The sequence below is a fragment of the Pseudorca crassidens genome, chromosome 7 (assembly GCF_039906515.1).
Source record: "Pseudorca crassidens isolate mPseCra1 chromosome 7, mPseCra1.hap1, whole genome shotgun sequence".
NCBI lineage: Eukaryota > Metazoa > Chordata > Mammalia > Artiodactyla > Delphinidae > Pseudorca > Pseudorca crassidens.
Window position 1 is genome coordinate 114,472,707 of NC_090302.1, and position 18,693 is coordinate 114,491,399.

General features: G+C 40.0%; 1 protein-coding gene across 1 annotated transcript in view; it reads left to right on the plus strand.

The window, feature by feature from the left end:
- The window catches only part of DDX60 (DExD/H-box helicase 60), an 84,667-nt gene that overhangs the window by 19,927 nt on the left and 46,047 nt on the right, over positions 1 to 18,693 (plus strand). The window contains exons 9-17 of the mRNA XM_067745420.1: positions 2,676 to 2,817; positions 3,778 to 3,933; positions 6,700 to 6,805; positions 7,257 to 7,372; positions 8,978 to 9,138; positions 12,886 to 13,138; positions 15,203 to 15,369; positions 15,913 to 16,071; positions 17,679 to 17,828. Coding sequence (XP_067601521.1) covers positions 2,676 to 2,817; positions 3,778 to 3,933; positions 6,700 to 6,805; positions 7,257 to 7,372; positions 8,978 to 9,138; positions 12,886 to 13,138; positions 15,203 to 15,369; positions 15,913 to 16,071; positions 17,679 to 17,828 — 1,410 coding nt within the window. The remainder of the gene's footprint in view (positions 1 to 2,675; positions 2,818 to 3,777; positions 3,934 to 6,699; positions 6,806 to 7,256; positions 7,373 to 8,977; positions 9,139 to 12,885; positions 13,139 to 15,202; positions 15,370 to 15,912; positions 16,072 to 17,678; positions 17,829 to 18,693) is intronic.

The following is an 18,693-nucleotide window of genomic DNA, read 5'->3' on the forward strand; positions in this document are numbered from 1 at the left end:
GCATTCTCCTGTGTCCCAGGTCCCACGGGGGAGCTTTGCTCTAGGCGTTTTTGGTTCTGTCAGGCAGAGGCAGACTGTGGCTAATTAAAAGGTTTATGAAGACTCTATTCCTAGTTCCCATTTAATTCACTTTAGACATTTTAATATAAGTCATGCCAGTTTAATACACTGAGCCTATTGATACAGCATGTCAGATCCTGAAATAACACATTATAGCATCGATAATATTGTGCTCTGCTGTAATTTTATTTCTGAGAAATACTTAATTTTTGGTCAACTTTATTGAGGTTGAATTACATGTGCTCAACTATTGAATAGTATGAATGTGTTAACTGTGGTGTTGATTTACAGATTTAAAGGAATGCTCTGAATGTATACTTTTCATTTATAGAGAGTTTTATAAACAATTTCTTATGTACAGTGAGCACGAGTTGAAAAGAACATTACAAAATCTTTCTGCCTTACGGAATGTTCTAAGATGGCCCTGCAGGACATTCCTTGTGGCTTTGGCTGGTAGAAGACATCACCTTTGATTAGGATGGCGTGGACTGCTGGATGTGGTGGGAGGGCCTACCGTTTATTCTGTGCGTGTCCTTGACCTCTATTGCCTCACTCAGACACATCACTCCTCCTCTGTCCTCATTTTACTAACGAAAACTTGGGCTCAGAAGGGCTGCGGGGCCCATTAGCACAGCTAATAAGTGACCAAGCCGAGGTCCACCTTCATCTCTGCCCAGCTTCCCAGTCTGTGCCCTTCCTCATCTTCTCCTCTCCCGACGTGGGGAGGGCTGACTGTCACCTGGGTGAGCCCCCCCCTTGATCTGTCTTCACCATTCTCCGTGCTTCACTTTGGTAGCACCTGGGAGCTAGAAGCCTAAGTTCATAACATAATTTCAGCCTCTGAAATGTTCACAGTGAAGGGCATATCCTCAGGCTTCTGGGGAAGGTAGCTCAGGACGTGGAAGAGAGAGTTTGATGTTGGCTCAAATCTTGACACTTGGGGATGACATGGAGGTACCTCTCAGATGAAGTGGCTCCAGTGAGGAAGCTTTGGTGTCCTGTTTTCGCATATTTTTGTTTACTCAGTGGTGTTATGGGAAAGACTCTGTGGCCCGGGGGTGGGGACAGCCCTTACATGGCAGTGGTACCCAAAGTACAGCCCCCTGACCAATAGCATCCTAAGAACAGGTTAGAAATGCAGTTTCTTGGGCTCCCCCCAGACCTACTGGATCAGCCTCTGGGGATGCTGCCTAGCAAGCTGTCTTCTCTTTTTTTTTTTCTTTTTTCTTCTTCTTTTTTTTTTTTTTTTGCGGTACGCGGGCTTCTCACTGTTGTGGCCTCTCCCATTGCAGAGCACAGGCTCCGGACGCACAGGCCCAGCGGCCATGGCTCACGGGCCCAGCCGCTCCGCGGCATGTGGGCTCTTCCCGGACCGGGGCATGAACCCGCGTCCCCTGCATCGGTAGGCGGACTCCCAACCACTGCGCCACCAGGGAAGCCCTGTCTTCTCTTTAATAATCTTTCCAGGGGAGGTTTTGCAGCAGTTTGAGGACCACAGCTTTATGGCCCTGAAGAGAGCTCATTCGTGTTTTATTTGTAGGTAAAACTCCACCCTAGGTACCGGGTTCCTGATTCTTTGATACCTGTGACCTCATCAGGAACCCTATGCAGCCATCCTCAGTCACCTGGTTAGAGCTGGGCCGTCCAGGGTAGGAGCCGATCGCCACACTTGGGTATTAGGCACTTGAAACGTGCCTAAGTTTAAAAGAGACATCAGATTTCATAACCTTCGTGTGAAAAGCATGTAAACTATTCTGTGAATATTTTATATTGATTACACATTGAAATGACAATATTTTGGGTATGTTGGGTTGAATAAAATAAAATGAATTTCAGCTTTTTTTTTTTTAATGTGAAAAAAGTTTAAGAAACATATGGAAGTTTAAGGTAATGTATGCAGCTTGCCTGCGTCCCACTTCTATTGGATAACGCTGTTAAAGTTCCACATCCATATAGATAAAGAGGTTATTCACGTTTGGAGAGCCTGGGTGTGTTATCGTGTATGGAGCAGAGAAGCCTCCGTTTTTCCCTCTCAACCCAGCTCCCCAAACTCGAACGCTGACTCAAGGGATGACCAGGTTTGTGCACTGCGGTTGCTTGAGTCGCGGCTGCCCTGTTCTGAGCTCAGTGCTGCCGCTGAAGACGTTCTGCCCGTGACAGGCGGGAACACAGCTGCCCAGGGATGTAGGTGGATGGGGATCTTTGTGAAGGATCCCCTAAACAATCAAATGCTGTTTTTTTAAATGCTGTTTTGACCTGAAAGTAACATTGGAAGCATTAAACCCTGAGGAAAGAACAGAGGCACATTTGAAAGCAGAAGTATTTCTCTAGTCCCGTATCTGTGGGAGAAAAGTTGTAAGAGTCAAGTACGGATTTCTGTGACTGGGAATAAGGACTATGCTGAATCATTCTTGGTCAGCCTGATTTTATTTTAACTTTAAATCTTTCAAGGTGTGACACATTCATTATGACCCAGCCTGGAAGGGCTCACGTCCGTAAGAATGGAAGAGCCCAGCCCACTTGCCTTTCAGTTGGATTATTGAGATGTTTGAAGTCTTCTAGGTTCTTGCTAATGTAAAAATTGTCACTAACGTGGTTTTTATTTCCAATTTCAGAAAAAGTGGTGTGAATACTTCATCCTAAGTAATATAGACGTTTTTGAATTTTGGAATCTGGATTTAACTCACCTTTCCGACTTAAGTGATGAGCTTTTATTGAAGAATATAGCATTTTACTATGAAAATGAAAGTGTTCAAGGTACCACCCTAGTATCTTATAATAATTATGCCTTTACCCAGAGATAAACATTACAAGGATTTAAAGCTTCAAAATTATTTTCCTATACTTGCAACATATAGCAGTCATTTTCTTTCAGATATTTATTTATGCGTGTATATAAGTTTTACTTAGTTGCAATCAGAGTGAATGTTGTATTTAAAAATGTTTTTAACTTAATATTACTCCACAAGTATTTTTGGAAAAAATACATCTTTGGGAACTTGGCATTTCTAGATAATTGTAACAGGTGAATTTTTCAGTTAAATATACGCAGAACATTTTTCAGAATATTTACTCTAATTAATGTAATCATGTACTACTATTAGATATTTAGGGAATTTTAAGTTTTTCCAAAGATAAAGCTGATTTATATATTTGTTGTATATAATTAATTTTTCTCTCTTTGAATAATTTTTTTAGAAGAAATCATCTGCTGTTTATTCGTAGTCAAAGAAAAATAAAAGACATTTTAAGAGAACTAAAACTGATAGAGCATTATTGAAGCTTCTTTGACCTCTAAGATTTGGTTCCTACATATTGCAAGTGTTAGAATGAGTTAGCTACAAATAAATTTAGCAATCCTCTACAAACTTTCTCATTTTTGAAAAATCATAGTTTTATTCTGTTTTATTGATTATAAAATTATGTGTGACATAACATTTTTTGTTACCTTGAAGAATAGTTAGATATTCACCATCTGTTATTGTTAGTTAAGGCAGTTATAATGTTAATAGTTATCAAATAGGGAAACAGGATAAACTTTAAAGTCTTCAGCCCCACAGTCAACACTAGGGACCGTTTGGCTCTAGGTTCCGTGTGGCACTCACAGAAAATTTCACTGTTTGACAAGTATTTCAGAGCTCTGTGAATTTAATTAAAATGTGTGCTTCTGTGTATGTGTGAATGACTTTCAGTGTTTACTACTTTGAACTCATGTAGGGCTACATTTGAATTTGGGAAATGGCATTATGAAAGATTATGAACATCTCTGGGATACTGTATCAAAGTTGGTCACAAAGTTTGATGTTGGAAAGCCATTTCCTCTGAGAACAGAACAATTTCCTTTTCTTAAAAAGGATCCATCACCAATCAAAGGTAATAAATCGCTAAATTAATTTGAAATAAAAGCATCGTTCCTCTGGAAATGTTTTGAAAGCACCAGTAACTAAATGTTGCAAGTATAAATAATTTTCGGGTACTATGCATTTAAAATGACCTATACTGTCATATCCTTGGGGAGATAATCCTTTGAGTATAATTTTGAACAGTGATATGTTTTCCTTGTAACTAACGTTGTTGCCAATTTTTAAGAAAGCCAGTGACTTCCATTTCTATCAATCTGAAGTGTAGATCAAGTGAAAAATCTCTTGTGCGTAATGATGGAAAAGTTAGATAAGAGACACCAAACACCTTTTTACAAAATCGTAAGTAAGCTCAAAACAATAGGAGGGAAATTCCAGGAGCCAAACATGAAGGGAGAGACTGATCTCTGGGTCACTCTGAGAATTTCTAATTGTAGGTCTGCCCTCCTAAGAATCTGGGTTTCAGTGTACTCAGTCAGCAGAGTCAAGACAACTCTAAGCCGGAAAATAACCTTCAAGCGATCAAAGGAATCTGGCGTGTTCTCTGTAGAGGAACATCCTCATATACCCTGATTTTACAGGGCTTCTCTGCCACATACGAGTGCACATGCAAATTTATAAACAGCAGAGAAATAAGCCCCCGGACAAACAGTAAGCTGCAAAACGAGAACTCTTAAGTATTTCAGATTTTGTAATTGTCACAAGTAGAATATACTATATGTGTGTTTAAAAATGCTTGAGGAAATAAAATATGAAATTTGAAACGTGAAAAACAAAATCATAGAAAACATCTTCACATTTTACAATATTCAAAGTTGTAGAAATGAAAAGACTGTCAATGGATAGGTTCAAAAGCTGATTGGATTTGGCTAAAGAGAGAATTTGTGAGCTAGAAATAGATCAAAAGAACTACAGGTACAATAGTGATGAACACATTACATACCTTAAAATTTACACAGGGTTATATGTCAGTTATATCTCAAGCTGGAGAAATTTTAAAAGAACCGGAAAACAAACAAAAGAAATAGAGATAAAAAATGATAAAATACATGTTAAAAGACATGGAAGACAGAATGAAGCTGTCTAATCTTTCATTCATTTGGAGATTTGGAAGGAGAGGCCAAGCCAGTGTAGATTGGGCCATATTTGACGAGACCGTGGCTAGTGTTTGCCTGGACGATGAAAGACAGGGATTTGCGCACTCAGGGCATATGATGAGTCCCGAGCGGGACAAAGCAAACGTATGCACGTGCACACGCACACGCACAAATATACACACTAGGCACGATGCAGTGGGATTAGAGAATGTAAAAAATAAATATCTTAAAAGGACCAGAGTTACTTACAAAGGAATAAAAATTAGTCTTTAATAATAGACTTTCCCAAATATCATTATAGAAGTCAGAACATAATGAAATCATATGTTATTCTTAAAATACAGTTTTAAGAAATGAGTAGCTTGGACATTTTTCAAAATACAAACACTGATTTATCCATCATCCTGTCGTCACTGGAGACATTTCTATATCATGAATTTCAGGAAGAATAAAATGACCCCAGATGGAAAGTGACAAAGAAAGCTAAGGGATGTATATGTATAACTGATTCATTTTGTTATAAAGCAAACTAACACACCATTGTAAAGCAATTATACCCCAATAAAGATGTTAAAATTAAAAAAAAAAAGAAGAATGCTAAGGGGGGTTGAGGATGTATTGATACAAGTGTATTTTTCAGAGTACAGGGGAAGGATATATATCCCCTTTCATTATGTCAGAATGAGTTCCACCAGACAAAGACGCTTGAGAGCAAGGAGTTTATTGTTCCCAGGAAGATCCAATAAGGGAGTGCTTAGGTAATACCAGGAAGAAAACACAGTCAGTGCAGGCCGTGTTATTGCGTAGGTTTCCACGTGGGCAACTGCAGGTAAGTTTTACTGGGAATCCTAGAACTGTGTGCAAACCACTTTGGAGATGTCTTACCCAAAGAGCAAGGTAGCTGGGGTATCTACCTTGTGAGTTTCGTCAAGTCTCAGGGGGCATGAAATCCTTAGGACTCTGGCTGCGCTCAAGGCTGCAAGAAGAAAGTGCTCAGGGAGAGTTGTAGGGACTCGTAGGAAGGTTTCAGGCAAACGCAGGAACGGTGGACGTCAAGGAAATACCGAGCAGGGCAATTGCAGCTCACCTAGAATTATGAACCAGACACTAGATAAAGGGGCATTTGTTAGCCAGCTGTTGTATATACGATCAATATGTGACGTGTGATATCCATCTATCATATGTAGGTGTACATGGGCATAACATCAAGGAGGATGTAAGAGAAGACTAATGATATAACATAATTTCATTGACATCTGTATTTTCCCCCTACTTCTTTTTTATTTTTATAAAAGCATATATGAGATTTCTGAGTGAGACTTCCATATTTAAATTCCTTGTCTCATAATAGGAAATAAGAAAAGGAACAAACATTTGAAATAGGAAACATAGGTGTTTTTCTGTCTGTCAGTGTATCTCTTCATCCATCCATCCATCCGTCTATCTATCCTTCTATCTACCTACCTACATGCCTAATTGCTGCCTATTTCTTTATATTCTGCCGTGTTCCAGAATGTTTTAATGTGGAAAATAGCTTTATGGGAAGGGCTAGAATTGATTAACGTAAATAAATAAGATCAATGAAACATGATGTTTTTTTAAATGTGAAATTTTAGAAAATGATATGTAACATTGCTGTATGAAAGTTTCACATTTGACCTTGTCTTCCTACTTTTTTACAGATACCTCCAAGGAAAAGATGGCTAATTTGGGTTTTATTCCAGTGTCATGTCAGGTGGTTGATAAGTTTGCCGGGGACCTTTTGAAAGATTTGCCTTTCCTAACGAGGTATAGGAGCCCCTGGGTGGAATGGATGAATGACTCATTAGAGCTTTTACAAAGTTGGACAGATTATTTATAAAGAGGTTATATTAGATGTAATCTGTGTTTGTAACACATAATGAGTTTAGTTTCAAATTTACCAATGTCTTGTGATCCTAACTAGCTTAAAAATCAACATAGTTTTAACCTTAGAGTAAAATCATTCCAGCTGTGTGTTTGTAATTAATGAATGAGTGGATGAATATTTGTTGATGTCCATGGCACGAGATATGGGGTGGATTCTGGGTTCTGAAGCCCCATTAAACTGCTCTTTGGATTCTATCACCCACATTATATCTCGGAAAGAGGAAAAGTGGCTATGATTTTTAAAAAAAATTTTTTTTAAATGAGATCTATGCTGTGCTGTATTGGGAGGCACGCAGTTTAAAATGTGCCTATATTTCTTTTCATCTCATAGCGATGATCCTATTGTAACTTCACTGGTCAAGCAGAAAGAATTTGATGAGCTTGTGCACTGGCATTCCCACAGACCCCTTAGTGATGATTATGACAGGACAAAGGGTCAGTTTGATGGTGAGTTCTGCGATTCTGGTGAAATACCTTAAAATCTCTTTCACTTTCTGCCTTTTATGTTACAATGAAAAATTTTTCTATTTCTTGAATAACAATAATGTACAAGGTATGTAGATATATGTCAGTAAAGAGGGTGAGGAAAGAGCCCCACTTTGCTGACCGTCATGTGTACAGGGGCACACAGCTGTCTTAGGAGCAAGTGCACAGAGGTGGCATTTGTCCCACAAAAGTTAGCAGCTGCTTTAAGCCAAGACAGTTTATAGTTTAAGACACCTGTGTGCTCCCTGATGGCAGAAATACTGAGGCTATAGGCTTGCAAGCAGTAGCAGCTGCTTTCACGTCACCCATAACAAGGGCAGCAGTTTACCCACCTTCACGCTCGGGATGGAGGCTGTGGCACCACTGAGAGCAAGTTAGCCGAGACTGATTTAGGGACCCTTTTCCCCGGCTCATCCCTTGTCTTCTTTTGTCTACCCCATGCTCACCCCCACCCTGCTTCCAGTGGACAGAACTTACCTTCAGAAGAATGTCAGAGTGGACCTAGTAAGCATGTTCCCACGGAACACTTCCCAGCCTGCTGTTAGAAACAACTACTAATATCCTGAAAAATACAAGGGAGTTTTTAGATCAATCATTAACATCCTTCGGAGCCGTTTGATTTACATATGTAGATACAGATATAGAAAAATCAGCCTGCTTAACAATCCCTTGAAGTGAGTGCTGTAGTTTTCTCTGGGGATGGGAGTAAGTCATACCTTGAGTGTTGGGATTTCCTATGTCATTGGAGTTTTCCACAGTGAGTCTTTCTGAGCTGCCAAGTTCTTGGCTCTGTGGCCATGGTCTGGAGTAAGGATTTTTCTGTCAAGTGATACAAGAAGCCGTGATACCCTAGATGGACATCTTCCTGATTTGACCTTAACCTTCCCCCTTCTTTTTTTTTTTTTAATTAATTAATTTATTTATATTTTTGGCTGCATTGGGTCTTAGTTGCTGTGTGCGGGCTTTCTCTAGTTGCGGCGAGCGGGGGCTACTCTTCGTTGTGGTGCACGGGATTCTCACTGTGGTGGCTTCTCTTGTTGCAGAGTGTGGGCTTCAGTAGCTGTGGCACGTGGGCTCAGTAGTTGTGGCTCGCAGGCTCTAGAGTGCAGGCTCAGTAGTTGTGGTGCACGGGCTTAGTTGCTCCGCAGCATGTGGGATCTTCCCAGACCAGGGCTTGAACCCATGTCCCCTGCATTGGCAGTGGATCCTCAACCACCGCGCCACCAGGGAAGCCCTACCTTCCCCCTTCTTAACTTCATTCACAGGGCACAAAACAGAAGTAATGCCCAGAATCTGTCATTCTTTATAGCATCTTGATATTTGCTTTGAGAGGTGTACAATAAAAGGGTGTTTTGTCCCTTGCATCCTTTAAATAAAGTAAGGAATCATTCTGTGGACAAGAGATGGTGTGATTTAAGATTCCTTCTTTAACAAAAGTCATCAGCCTAAGTTACTGTTCCAAACTAAAAAGAAAAGTGCACGTGTGTGTGGGATGGTGTGAAGGATTAGTGAGAACGCTGTTGAAAATATGTAGTAATGTTGCATTTTAAGCCTTTTCTTTTCCAGAAAAATCTAGAGATCCTCATCATCTTAAATCTGTGCAAATGTATCATCGTTTTCAACGATTTTATGGGAAGTCATTAGAATCGGTCCCTTCAAAATTTGTTGTACCTCAAGCTATCAAGCCAAGGAAGAATTTCTGTGAACCCAAGAGCAAAAAGATACAGGTAGGTTATATTCATTCTATCAAATTTTTTTTTACTTTTCATTGTCCTTTATTGTTATTTGTTCAATCCCTTTGATAGTTGCTTTCCATGCTACATTTTTAGAAAAGTAAAGGGATGGGAAAGATACTCCATGCAAATGGAAACCAAAAGAAAGCAGGGGTAGCTATACTTATACCATAGAAAATAGACTTTAATACAAAGACTGTAATAAGGGAGATAGAAGGTCATGATATAATGATAAAGCTGAAAACCTGAAAGCTTTTTCTCTAAGATCAGGAACAAGACAAGGATGCCCAGTCTCACCACTTGTATTCAACATAGGACTGGAAGTTTTAACCAGAGCAGTTAGGCAAGTAAAAGAAATAAAAGGCATCTACATTGGAAAGGAAGAAGTAACACTGCCTGTTTGCAGATGACATTATATTATATAAAAACCGCCCCAAAAAACTGTCAGAACTAATAAATGAATTCAGTAAAGTCTCAGGATACAAAATCAATATACAAAAATCTGTTGTGTTTCTATACACTAATGATGAACTATCAGGAGCAGAAATTAAGAAAACAATCCCAATTACAATTGCATCAAAGAGAATAAAATACCTAGGAATAAATTTAACCAAGGAGGTTACAGTACATTGAAAACTACAAGACAGTGATGAAAGAAATTGAAGAGGATACAAATGAATGGAAAGATATTCTGCGCTCATGGATTGGAAGAAAGAATATTGTTAAAATGTCTTCACTGCCCAGTGCAAGCTATAGATTTAATGCAATCCCTATCAAAATTCCAATGGCATTTTCCACAGAAATAGAACAAACAGTCCTAAAATTTGTATGGAGCCATAAAACACCCTGAATAGCCAAAACAATCTTCAGGAAAAAGAACAAATCTACAGGCATCACACTCCCTGATTTCAAGCTATATTACAAAGTTTTAGTAATCAAAACATTATGGTATTGGCATAAAAACAGGTACATGGGTCAATGGAACAGAATAGAGAGCCCAGAAATAAACTCAAGCATGTATGGTCAATTAATTTATGACAAAGGAGGTAAGAATATACAATGGAGAAAAGACAGCCTCTTCAATAAATGGTGTTGGGAAACCTGGACAGCTACATGCCAAAGAACGAGGCTTGGAACCCTATCTTATATTATACACAAGAATTAACTCAAAATGGATCAAAGACTTCAAGACCTGAAACTGTAAAAGTCCTAGAAGAAAGCATAAGCCGTAAGCTCCTTAACATTGGTCTTGGTGATGATTTTTTGGATTTGACACCAATGGCAAAGGTAACAAAAGCAAAAATTGACAAGTGAGATTGTATCAAACTAAGAAGATTCTTCATAGCAGAGGAAACCATCAAAGAAATGAATAGGCAACTAACTACAAAATGGGAGAAAATATTTGCAAATCATATATTTGATAAGGGGTTACTATCTAAAATATACAAAAAACTCATACAACTCAATAGCAAAAAATAGAACAATCTGATTAAAAAGTAGGCAGAGTAACTAAATGGTTATTTTTCCAAAGAAGACATGCAGATGGCTAACAGGCACATGAGAAGATGCTCAACATCACTAGTCATAGGGGAAATCAAATCAAAACCACTATGAGATATCGACTCACACCTGTCAGAATGGCCATCATTAAAAGGGCAAGAAACAACAAGTGTTGGCCAGGATGTGGAGAAAAGGGAGCCCTTGGGCACTGTTGGTGGAAATGTAAATTGGTGCAGCCACTATGGAAAATGGTATATTTCCTCCAAATATTAAAAATAAAACTACTATATAGTCCTGCATTCCCATTTCTGGTATTTATCCAAGAAAAGAAAACAGGATGTAGAAGAGATCTCTGCACTCCCATGTTCATTACAGTATTATTCACAGCAGCCAAGATACGGAAACAACGTAAGCATCCAGCAAGGGGTGAATGGATAAAGAAGATGTGGTCTGTATATATATAGGAATATTATTCAGTTACAAGGAGGAAATTCTGCCATTTGTGACAGCGTGGTTGAACCTAGAGGTGCTAAGTGATGTAGGTCAGACAGACAAGGCTGATACTGCGTGGTGTAACTTACACGTGGAATCCAAAAGAAAAAAAAGTTCAAACTCATAAAAACAGAGAGGAGAAGCATGGTGACTAGAGTGGATAACCATACATCATATCATTGAATTTGCTAAGAGAGTAGATTTTAAATATTCTCCCCTCCCCTCCTCCCCCAAAAGATAAATATGTGAGTTGATGAGTGGGTTAATTAACTCAGTGGGGAGAACCCTTCCACAATGTACATGTATATCAAGCCACCGTGATGTATACTTTCAATATCCTACAATTTTTCAATTATACCTAAAGTTAAAAAAATATTTGAGCAGACATGAGGACTTTTGCTTTAATAGTCAACAAGCCACCTCAGGCCCAGCTTGGTGGTCTTTGTTTTTCTCCTCGTGGCGACAACCTCCTTTTTATTTTCACAGGCAATTTGATCTTTAGTGAGACCATCCAATTACAACTATTCCTTTTTTATTTACTGAAAAGCTTCTTTTATATAGTTATTTTTTTTTGAGAGAGAGAGGTTATAAAATAGAAAGTTGGCAAAAATTCTAATTACCTAGTGTAAGGTATAAAGACTGAAAAAAGTTTCATGTTTTTTTTATCTTCTGCATTATTGGAAATTAAGTAAATTATCTCGTGGAGATTAAACAACCTCAGCACAGTGTAAATGTGCTCTTCCAGCAACACTTCAAGCTAAAACAAACACATTGTACCTGGCAAAGAGCCAGGGCTTGTCCTTGTCCTAACTGAGACAGAACCATGCCGAGCTATCCCAGGACAGGACAGTACATTTGGGAAGTTGAAACATTGGAGAAGCTCCACTGATTCGAATTAAATACTGAGAAAGTGATGACAATGAAAATTGACTTCATTAAAGGCAAAGTTTAGATATGAGTTTCATGACTAAGCAGAATAATGGAAGGTTTGTCAGTGTTCTCTTATGGATACAACAGTTCTCTAATTTTCTTTGCACATTAATAAGTCAAGTAGGTAAAAGTGTAGTAGAAGTGGGTCTATATTGTGTGTAAGTTGGTTGGAAATGCTTGTCTAGACAGAGCAAACCGGTTTATTTATGATATTCCTTCCTACCTGCCCCTTCCTCATTCACCCATAAAAGAGGATGAACTTGTGCTGTGCTTGGGACACACCGACAACTATTGCACATTCCTGTCTCATGACAAGGAAAATCACAACTGCATTGTCTGTGATGAGCATTTGATAGAGAGACGTCCGGGCAGGGGAGGAATACGTACTTAGGCTGGGAGAGTTGAGCAAGGCTTTGTGGAAGAAATATCTAGAAGCACAAGTTGGGGTAGAGAGGTGACCATGGGGAATGAAAGAGGAAAACCAATTCCCGAGAGATCAGGAGACAGAAAAACCAGGGTCCTGGTGTTTCTGATTGTATTACATTTACTCTTCAATTTATAACCTACACCACTTAGAAATCTAGAAAAATTATCTGCACAGAGGCGTTATAGTCATTAAGTTGGATTGTCCAAAGATTTCAATTCACAGAGGCTTCAGTGTTAAGAAACAGACGCTGAAGTGAAGATTGTGCCTTGTCAAGAATGGGATGACGTTCAAAATAATCAATATACACTTAAAACTATTGTCTCATTCATGCAATGGCATCTTGGACTATTTCCAACTTGTTTTATGACATGTTTCCTTCTTTTTTGGGGCAGGAGACCAAGGCTGAAAAAATTACTAGAGAGAATAAGGAGAGGCTGTTTGCCAAGGAAGAAGAAAAAGAAGAGAAAAAATGGAATGTTCTGTCCTTTTCTATTGAGGAGGAAATGAAAGAGAATTTAAACTCTGGAATAAAGAACCTAGAAGATTTTTTGAAATCATGTAAAAGTAGCCCGGTGAAATTTCGAGTTGAAATGGTGGGGATTACTGCCTGCTTGAGAGCATGGAAAGAGCATTGCCGTGGTGAAGGTATGTGGCTGTGAGTGCCTGTTGATTTGTTTGTTTGAATACATTGGAAAAGAATAAAAATCTAATGATGATAACTGTTATTTATTAACTGGAAGTCTGTGTTAGAAGGCTTAGGGAAGCCTTAGATGCATTATCTGATTTTGTCCTTGGAGAAGTCCTCTCAGTACTACTACCTCTATTTTATCAATGAGCAGTGAAGTCTCAAAGGGGGCCCCAGTAGCAAAGATACAGCACATTCATAAGCAAATTCAAATCAATTCCTTATCACTTACATGTGGGATCTAAAAAATGACACTAATGAACTTACCTACGAAACAGAAACAGACATGCAGACATAGAGATCAGACTTGTGGTTGCCAAGGAGAGGGGGAGGGAAGGATTGGGAGTTTGGGATTAGCAGATGCAAACTAGTACATATAGGATGGATAAACAACAAGGTCCTACTGTAGAGCACAGGGAACTATTGGAAAAGAATATGAAAAAGAATGTGTATGTATAACTGAATCACTTTGCTGTATAGCAGAAATTAACACAACAATGTAAGTCAACTACACTCCAATAAAAAAATTGAAATCAATTCCCAGTCAAAGTTTACAAACAACCACTTAGAGAGTTGTGGGCCTCGTTAAGGGGACCCACAGATGGCGAGGTCCCAGGGAGAGTCTGTCATTCATCTCTGAGATCTGAAGCGCGAGCATTTTCTTTCTGGGCAAAACTCGGATCAGGTTCGCCTGGCATGCTGAGTTCTTCCAGAAACTGCTGTGGTTTCCATGTGCTCTACTTTACAACTGCTACAATAGATAGTAGAAAAGAAAAGAAGAGGCAGGAAGAGGCAGGTAAGAGAGAAACATGGCTGGATAGAGACGTGTAAGTTGATGGCAGGTGAAATGATGAGGGGCCAGTATGCCTCCAAACTGACAGTACTTCCGAGTATACCTCATTGACCTGTCTGTCTTGGTCGTCTCCACACTTGAATCCGTTGAACACGGGGTCACTGGGGGTTCTTCTCCCCCCCTACCCCGTCATTCTACAAACTTCAATCTGCCCCTGCAACGACAGACTTCGCTGAGGATTTCATCCCAGTGAGAAGCATAAGACTTGGCCTCTGTGGGTCTCTCTAAGATGTTGTGTCAGGATTTGCAGTTGCCCTGAGAGAGATCAGGATTAACAGTGGCTTAAATTTCTTTTGTAGCCTTTATAGCATCAGCATGTGTTTGGTAATATTTGTTAAATAGATAAAATGTAGGTTGATTGGAAGAAAGGGCGAATCAAAACTGCCCTAACATGTGAAGTATGAAAAGACCAGCCGTGAGGGAGACTAGAAAGGATGTAAGTGACTGGAAAGAAATGGACAGGGATTAGCACGGTTTGGATCTGGTAGGTGTAACAGACTGATTGAATTTAAAGGCTCCAGTGATTACACCAGATACTTATCTCTGGTCACCATTAGGGTTCAATAAATGTTGCCAAGTTTTTTTTTTTTTTTTTTTTTGCGGTACACGGGCTTCTCACTGTTGTGGCCTCTCCCGTTGTGGAGCACAGGCTCTGGACGCGCAGGCTCAGCGGCCATGGCTCATGGGCCCAGCCGCTCTGCGGCATGTGGGATCTTCCCGGACCGGGGCACGAACCCGCGTCCCCTGCATCGGCAGGCGGACTCTCAACCACTGCGCCACCAGGGAAGCCCAAGTTTTTAACCAGATATTTAGACTCATCTGGACATTTTTCTTTGAACATAGTAGAGAAGACATGGAAAGATTTGTATTCCTTAGAACTTAGACCAACTTGGGCTTTAGTGATCTTATTTCTATCATGAGCTACAAGATTGTCATTTTTCCCCCAACACTTACAGAGCTACATCTCAGTTATCCACAGAGATGTCGGAATGTGTTTAGTTGCACTTTCATTTTATTGAGTTTTCTGTATTCCAAAACCTCCATTAATGCTAAGTAAGACAGTGAATTTAATTGGGTCAGGTTGATAGCCTGAGTGAATAATCTTGGACAATCAAACATTTATTATTTTTGATGGCCTTTATAATAGTTTTGTTGTTTATTCTTTACCAAGGTGAAACCACAAAAGATTTAAGTATAGCTGTTCAAATGATGAAAAGGATCTACTCCGTGATGGAAAAATACCCAGAACTTTTGCAAGAGGCAGATCGGCAACTCATAGCCAGATGCCTTAGGTACTTAGGATTTGAGGAGTTGGCAAGTACTTTGCATCCAGCGCAGGTAATGTTTTCAGAATAGCTCCATTCTAGTAGAGTAATTATTAGGTGCACCTCAAGTGTCTTATAAGCACAGTTACCTGGGTTTTTTTTTTCACTGAAAATATTTACTCCAAGTTCATAATCATTATTAGTAATCCAGCTCCCTCAACTTGAAGTAACCTAGAATTAGAAAATTTTACGAAAGCTTCTCTGGACAAAAATGCCAGATAGTCTCTGCAGACCCTTAAAACTAATCCTGTGTTTAATTCTAGCAAAACATTTAAAAACTATATTGCGACTGTTCAGTTGTCTTGATATCAGGTTGTAGCTCAAGTGCCGTGATGGATATCTGAAGATCTTGATGTGTGCTATTTACTCTTAGTTAAGATAATGATTTAGGTGGTAAGAGATTTCTTCAATGAATATTGCAAACTTTGAAAGATGGTAAAATGCTTTTCTCGTGAAAATTAGTTTTCAGTTATTTTATTTTAAAAAATATTTTTAATCATTTAAAGGGTGTTATAATTTACAATCACTTTCAAAATGGGCTTGTAAACTCCTATAGGTCACAGAAAATGACATGAAGGAGAAGAAGAAGAACAAATACTCAGTTGGCATTGGGCTGGCTCGGTTTCAGCTGCAGTACATGGGCCAGTATTTGGTACGAGATGAGAGGAAAGATCCAGACCCCAGAGTCCAGGACTTTATTCCTGACACCTGGCAGGTAATGACTGGATGAAAGAAACATTTTTGTATTTCATTATTAAATCTGATCTCAGGAGCTTCTCATGATTCCACACAGCACATTTGGCATGAAGTTCTTCATGTTGAGTCATCTTATTTAAAATTGTCATGGGAAATGTCAAATGTAGACTTTTTCCCATTTAAAGAAAGTGAATTTCTCATATCATCCACTTTTCATAAATAGACCATTTTCTTGGAGGTACTCTGATGGATTCACACGTATATATTTGAAGTTCTGTCTTTGTCATCCGACTGTATCATTATGGAGGCTTCCCTGTGTCTGCAGGATATCCTATGTAAATATAGAGATGTGACAGAGACATTCAAGGAGTTTAAACAGTAGAGACAGTTGTTTAGATATTTACAGCCTGTACCCGTGACCATAGTAGCTACTTTTCTATAAATAAGTGTAAAATTAATATTGATGGCTAGAAAATTAGGAATAAAAGGGTGCGTTTCTGCATTGATTCAACCTTATAGAATCGCCTCGAACCTTATCAGTTAAACATGTTTGGCTATGAAAATGCCATTTCAGAGGTTCAGTCTAACAGATGGTCTTATCAGAATCTGACTTTATCGTCCTTGTGTTGATGATGCTGGAGTGCCTCAGAAACTCCCTGCCTGCTGTTCTGGGGCAGGGGGACCAGGTCCTTCCTTCCTGAAGTGCAGAACGCGAAGCAGCTAAGGACCCTCCAGGTATCTACGCCCGCCTCCGCTGCACTTCTTCTGATGTCGCCTTTGCTCTGAGGTGCGACCCAGAGTGGACCAGGATTCAGAGAGTGTGCAGGATGGGGCTTTGGGAGGCTTTTCCATCTTCTGCCCATCACACAGGCTAATGATCCTTTCACTAGTCCTCATTTTGATGAATAAAAGCATAGGCTAAAGGGATGAGAGTCTGGTTTTTTTTTTTTTTTTTTGGCGGTACGCGGGCCTCTCACTGTTGTGGCCTCTCCCGTTGCGGAGCACAGGCTCCGGACGCGCAGGCTCAGCAGCCATGGCTCACAGGCCCAGCCGCTCCGCAGCATGTGGGATCTTCCCGGACCGGGGCACGAACCCGTGTCCCCTGCGTCGGCAGGCGGACTCTCAACCACTGTGCCACCAGGGAAGTCCCGGGAGTCTGTTTTAATGAAGGTCCCACATGCCCTCCAAAGTACGGGCTGGCATCCTTCTATTTAGAAAGTACAAGATAAGTAGTAAAATGATTCATCATTGATCTTTTTTTCTGTTCAGCTACTTTTTCACCCTTACAAAAATACATACTCTTAGATCTTCATTTCTCAGAGCCGTTGTGCACTTAGTCAATGACAACTAATCAGAAAGAATATCTACCCAAGGACAAGATATTTTGTTCAGACCCTCTCTCTGTTTTTCACACACAAACCCACCTCCAGACGCTTAAAAGCACTGCAGTTCTCTCTTCTGGGGGAGGCCGTGAGTTCTTCACAAGTTCCCGTGTATCTTTTGGTGTGTTTTCAACTCGCAGCCACTCCTTTGCGGCTCAGAGAATTATGCTGGAAGTGTCTTAAGGTATTTGTTTTGCTAACGTGCTTCTCGTGGCGCTGACACAACGGTGCTCTGACCCTGCAGCGAGAGCTCTTGGATGTCGTGGACAAGAATGAGTCTGCGGTCATAGTGGCCCCCACGTCCTCAGGGAAGACCTACGCCTCCTACTACTGCATGGAGAAGGTGCTACGGGATGGCGACGATGGGGTGGTCGTGTACGTGGCCCCCACCAAGGTAGGTCTGGGGGCTGGGAGGTTGTTCAAGTGACTTAAATTTTCTCTTTCACTCCCGAACCTCCTCTTTTAGTTTAATGCACGTAGTCATGTGGTAGATCTAGCTCTCTTTATTTTTCTTCGCCATTTATTTTTTTCCACTTTTATTGAGATAAAATGGACGTGTAACCTGTTAGTTTCGTGTGTACAACATAATGGTCAATATTTGTATGTATTGTTAAATGATCACCCCATAATTCTAGTGAACATGAATCATGAATCACCTCATATAGTTATACATTTTTTGTTTCCTTGTAATGAGAACTTTTAAGATCTGCTCTCTTAGAAACTGTCAGGTACACAATACCGTATTGTTAACGATAGTCACTGTTACATCCCCAGACTTATTTATCTTATAACTGGAACTTTGTACCTTTTGACCCCCTTCACCTGTTCTCCCCGCCCTTAGCCCCACCCTAGCCGACCACCAGCCTGTTCTGTTTCCATGCGTCTCACTTTATTTTCTAACCTGCATTTTCTCCTTCCAGTCCGAGAGGCCAAAGTAATACTTCCCTTAGAGCACTGTAAGGCAGAGGTCTGGTCCTGTGATCTTGTCATTCAGCTTTTTGCTCAAACTGAGAGAAGCATCCCGACTATGTCGGGCAATGTTGAGTCTTTAGGAACCCCGCATTGCCTCTGCTCTTGATGGGATGCATCCTGTCTGCTCTTGGGCGTCAGTGCCTGATGTGTTTCTCATGCCAGGTGGTTTTGCCATATTTCTTTTATGGCTGGAACCACCTAATGCCAAGCTTAAATACAGAAAGTATGATCTTTGTCATTTAGGAGAAAGGCTGATTTACAGGAAGTATAAGTTTGCATATCCTCAT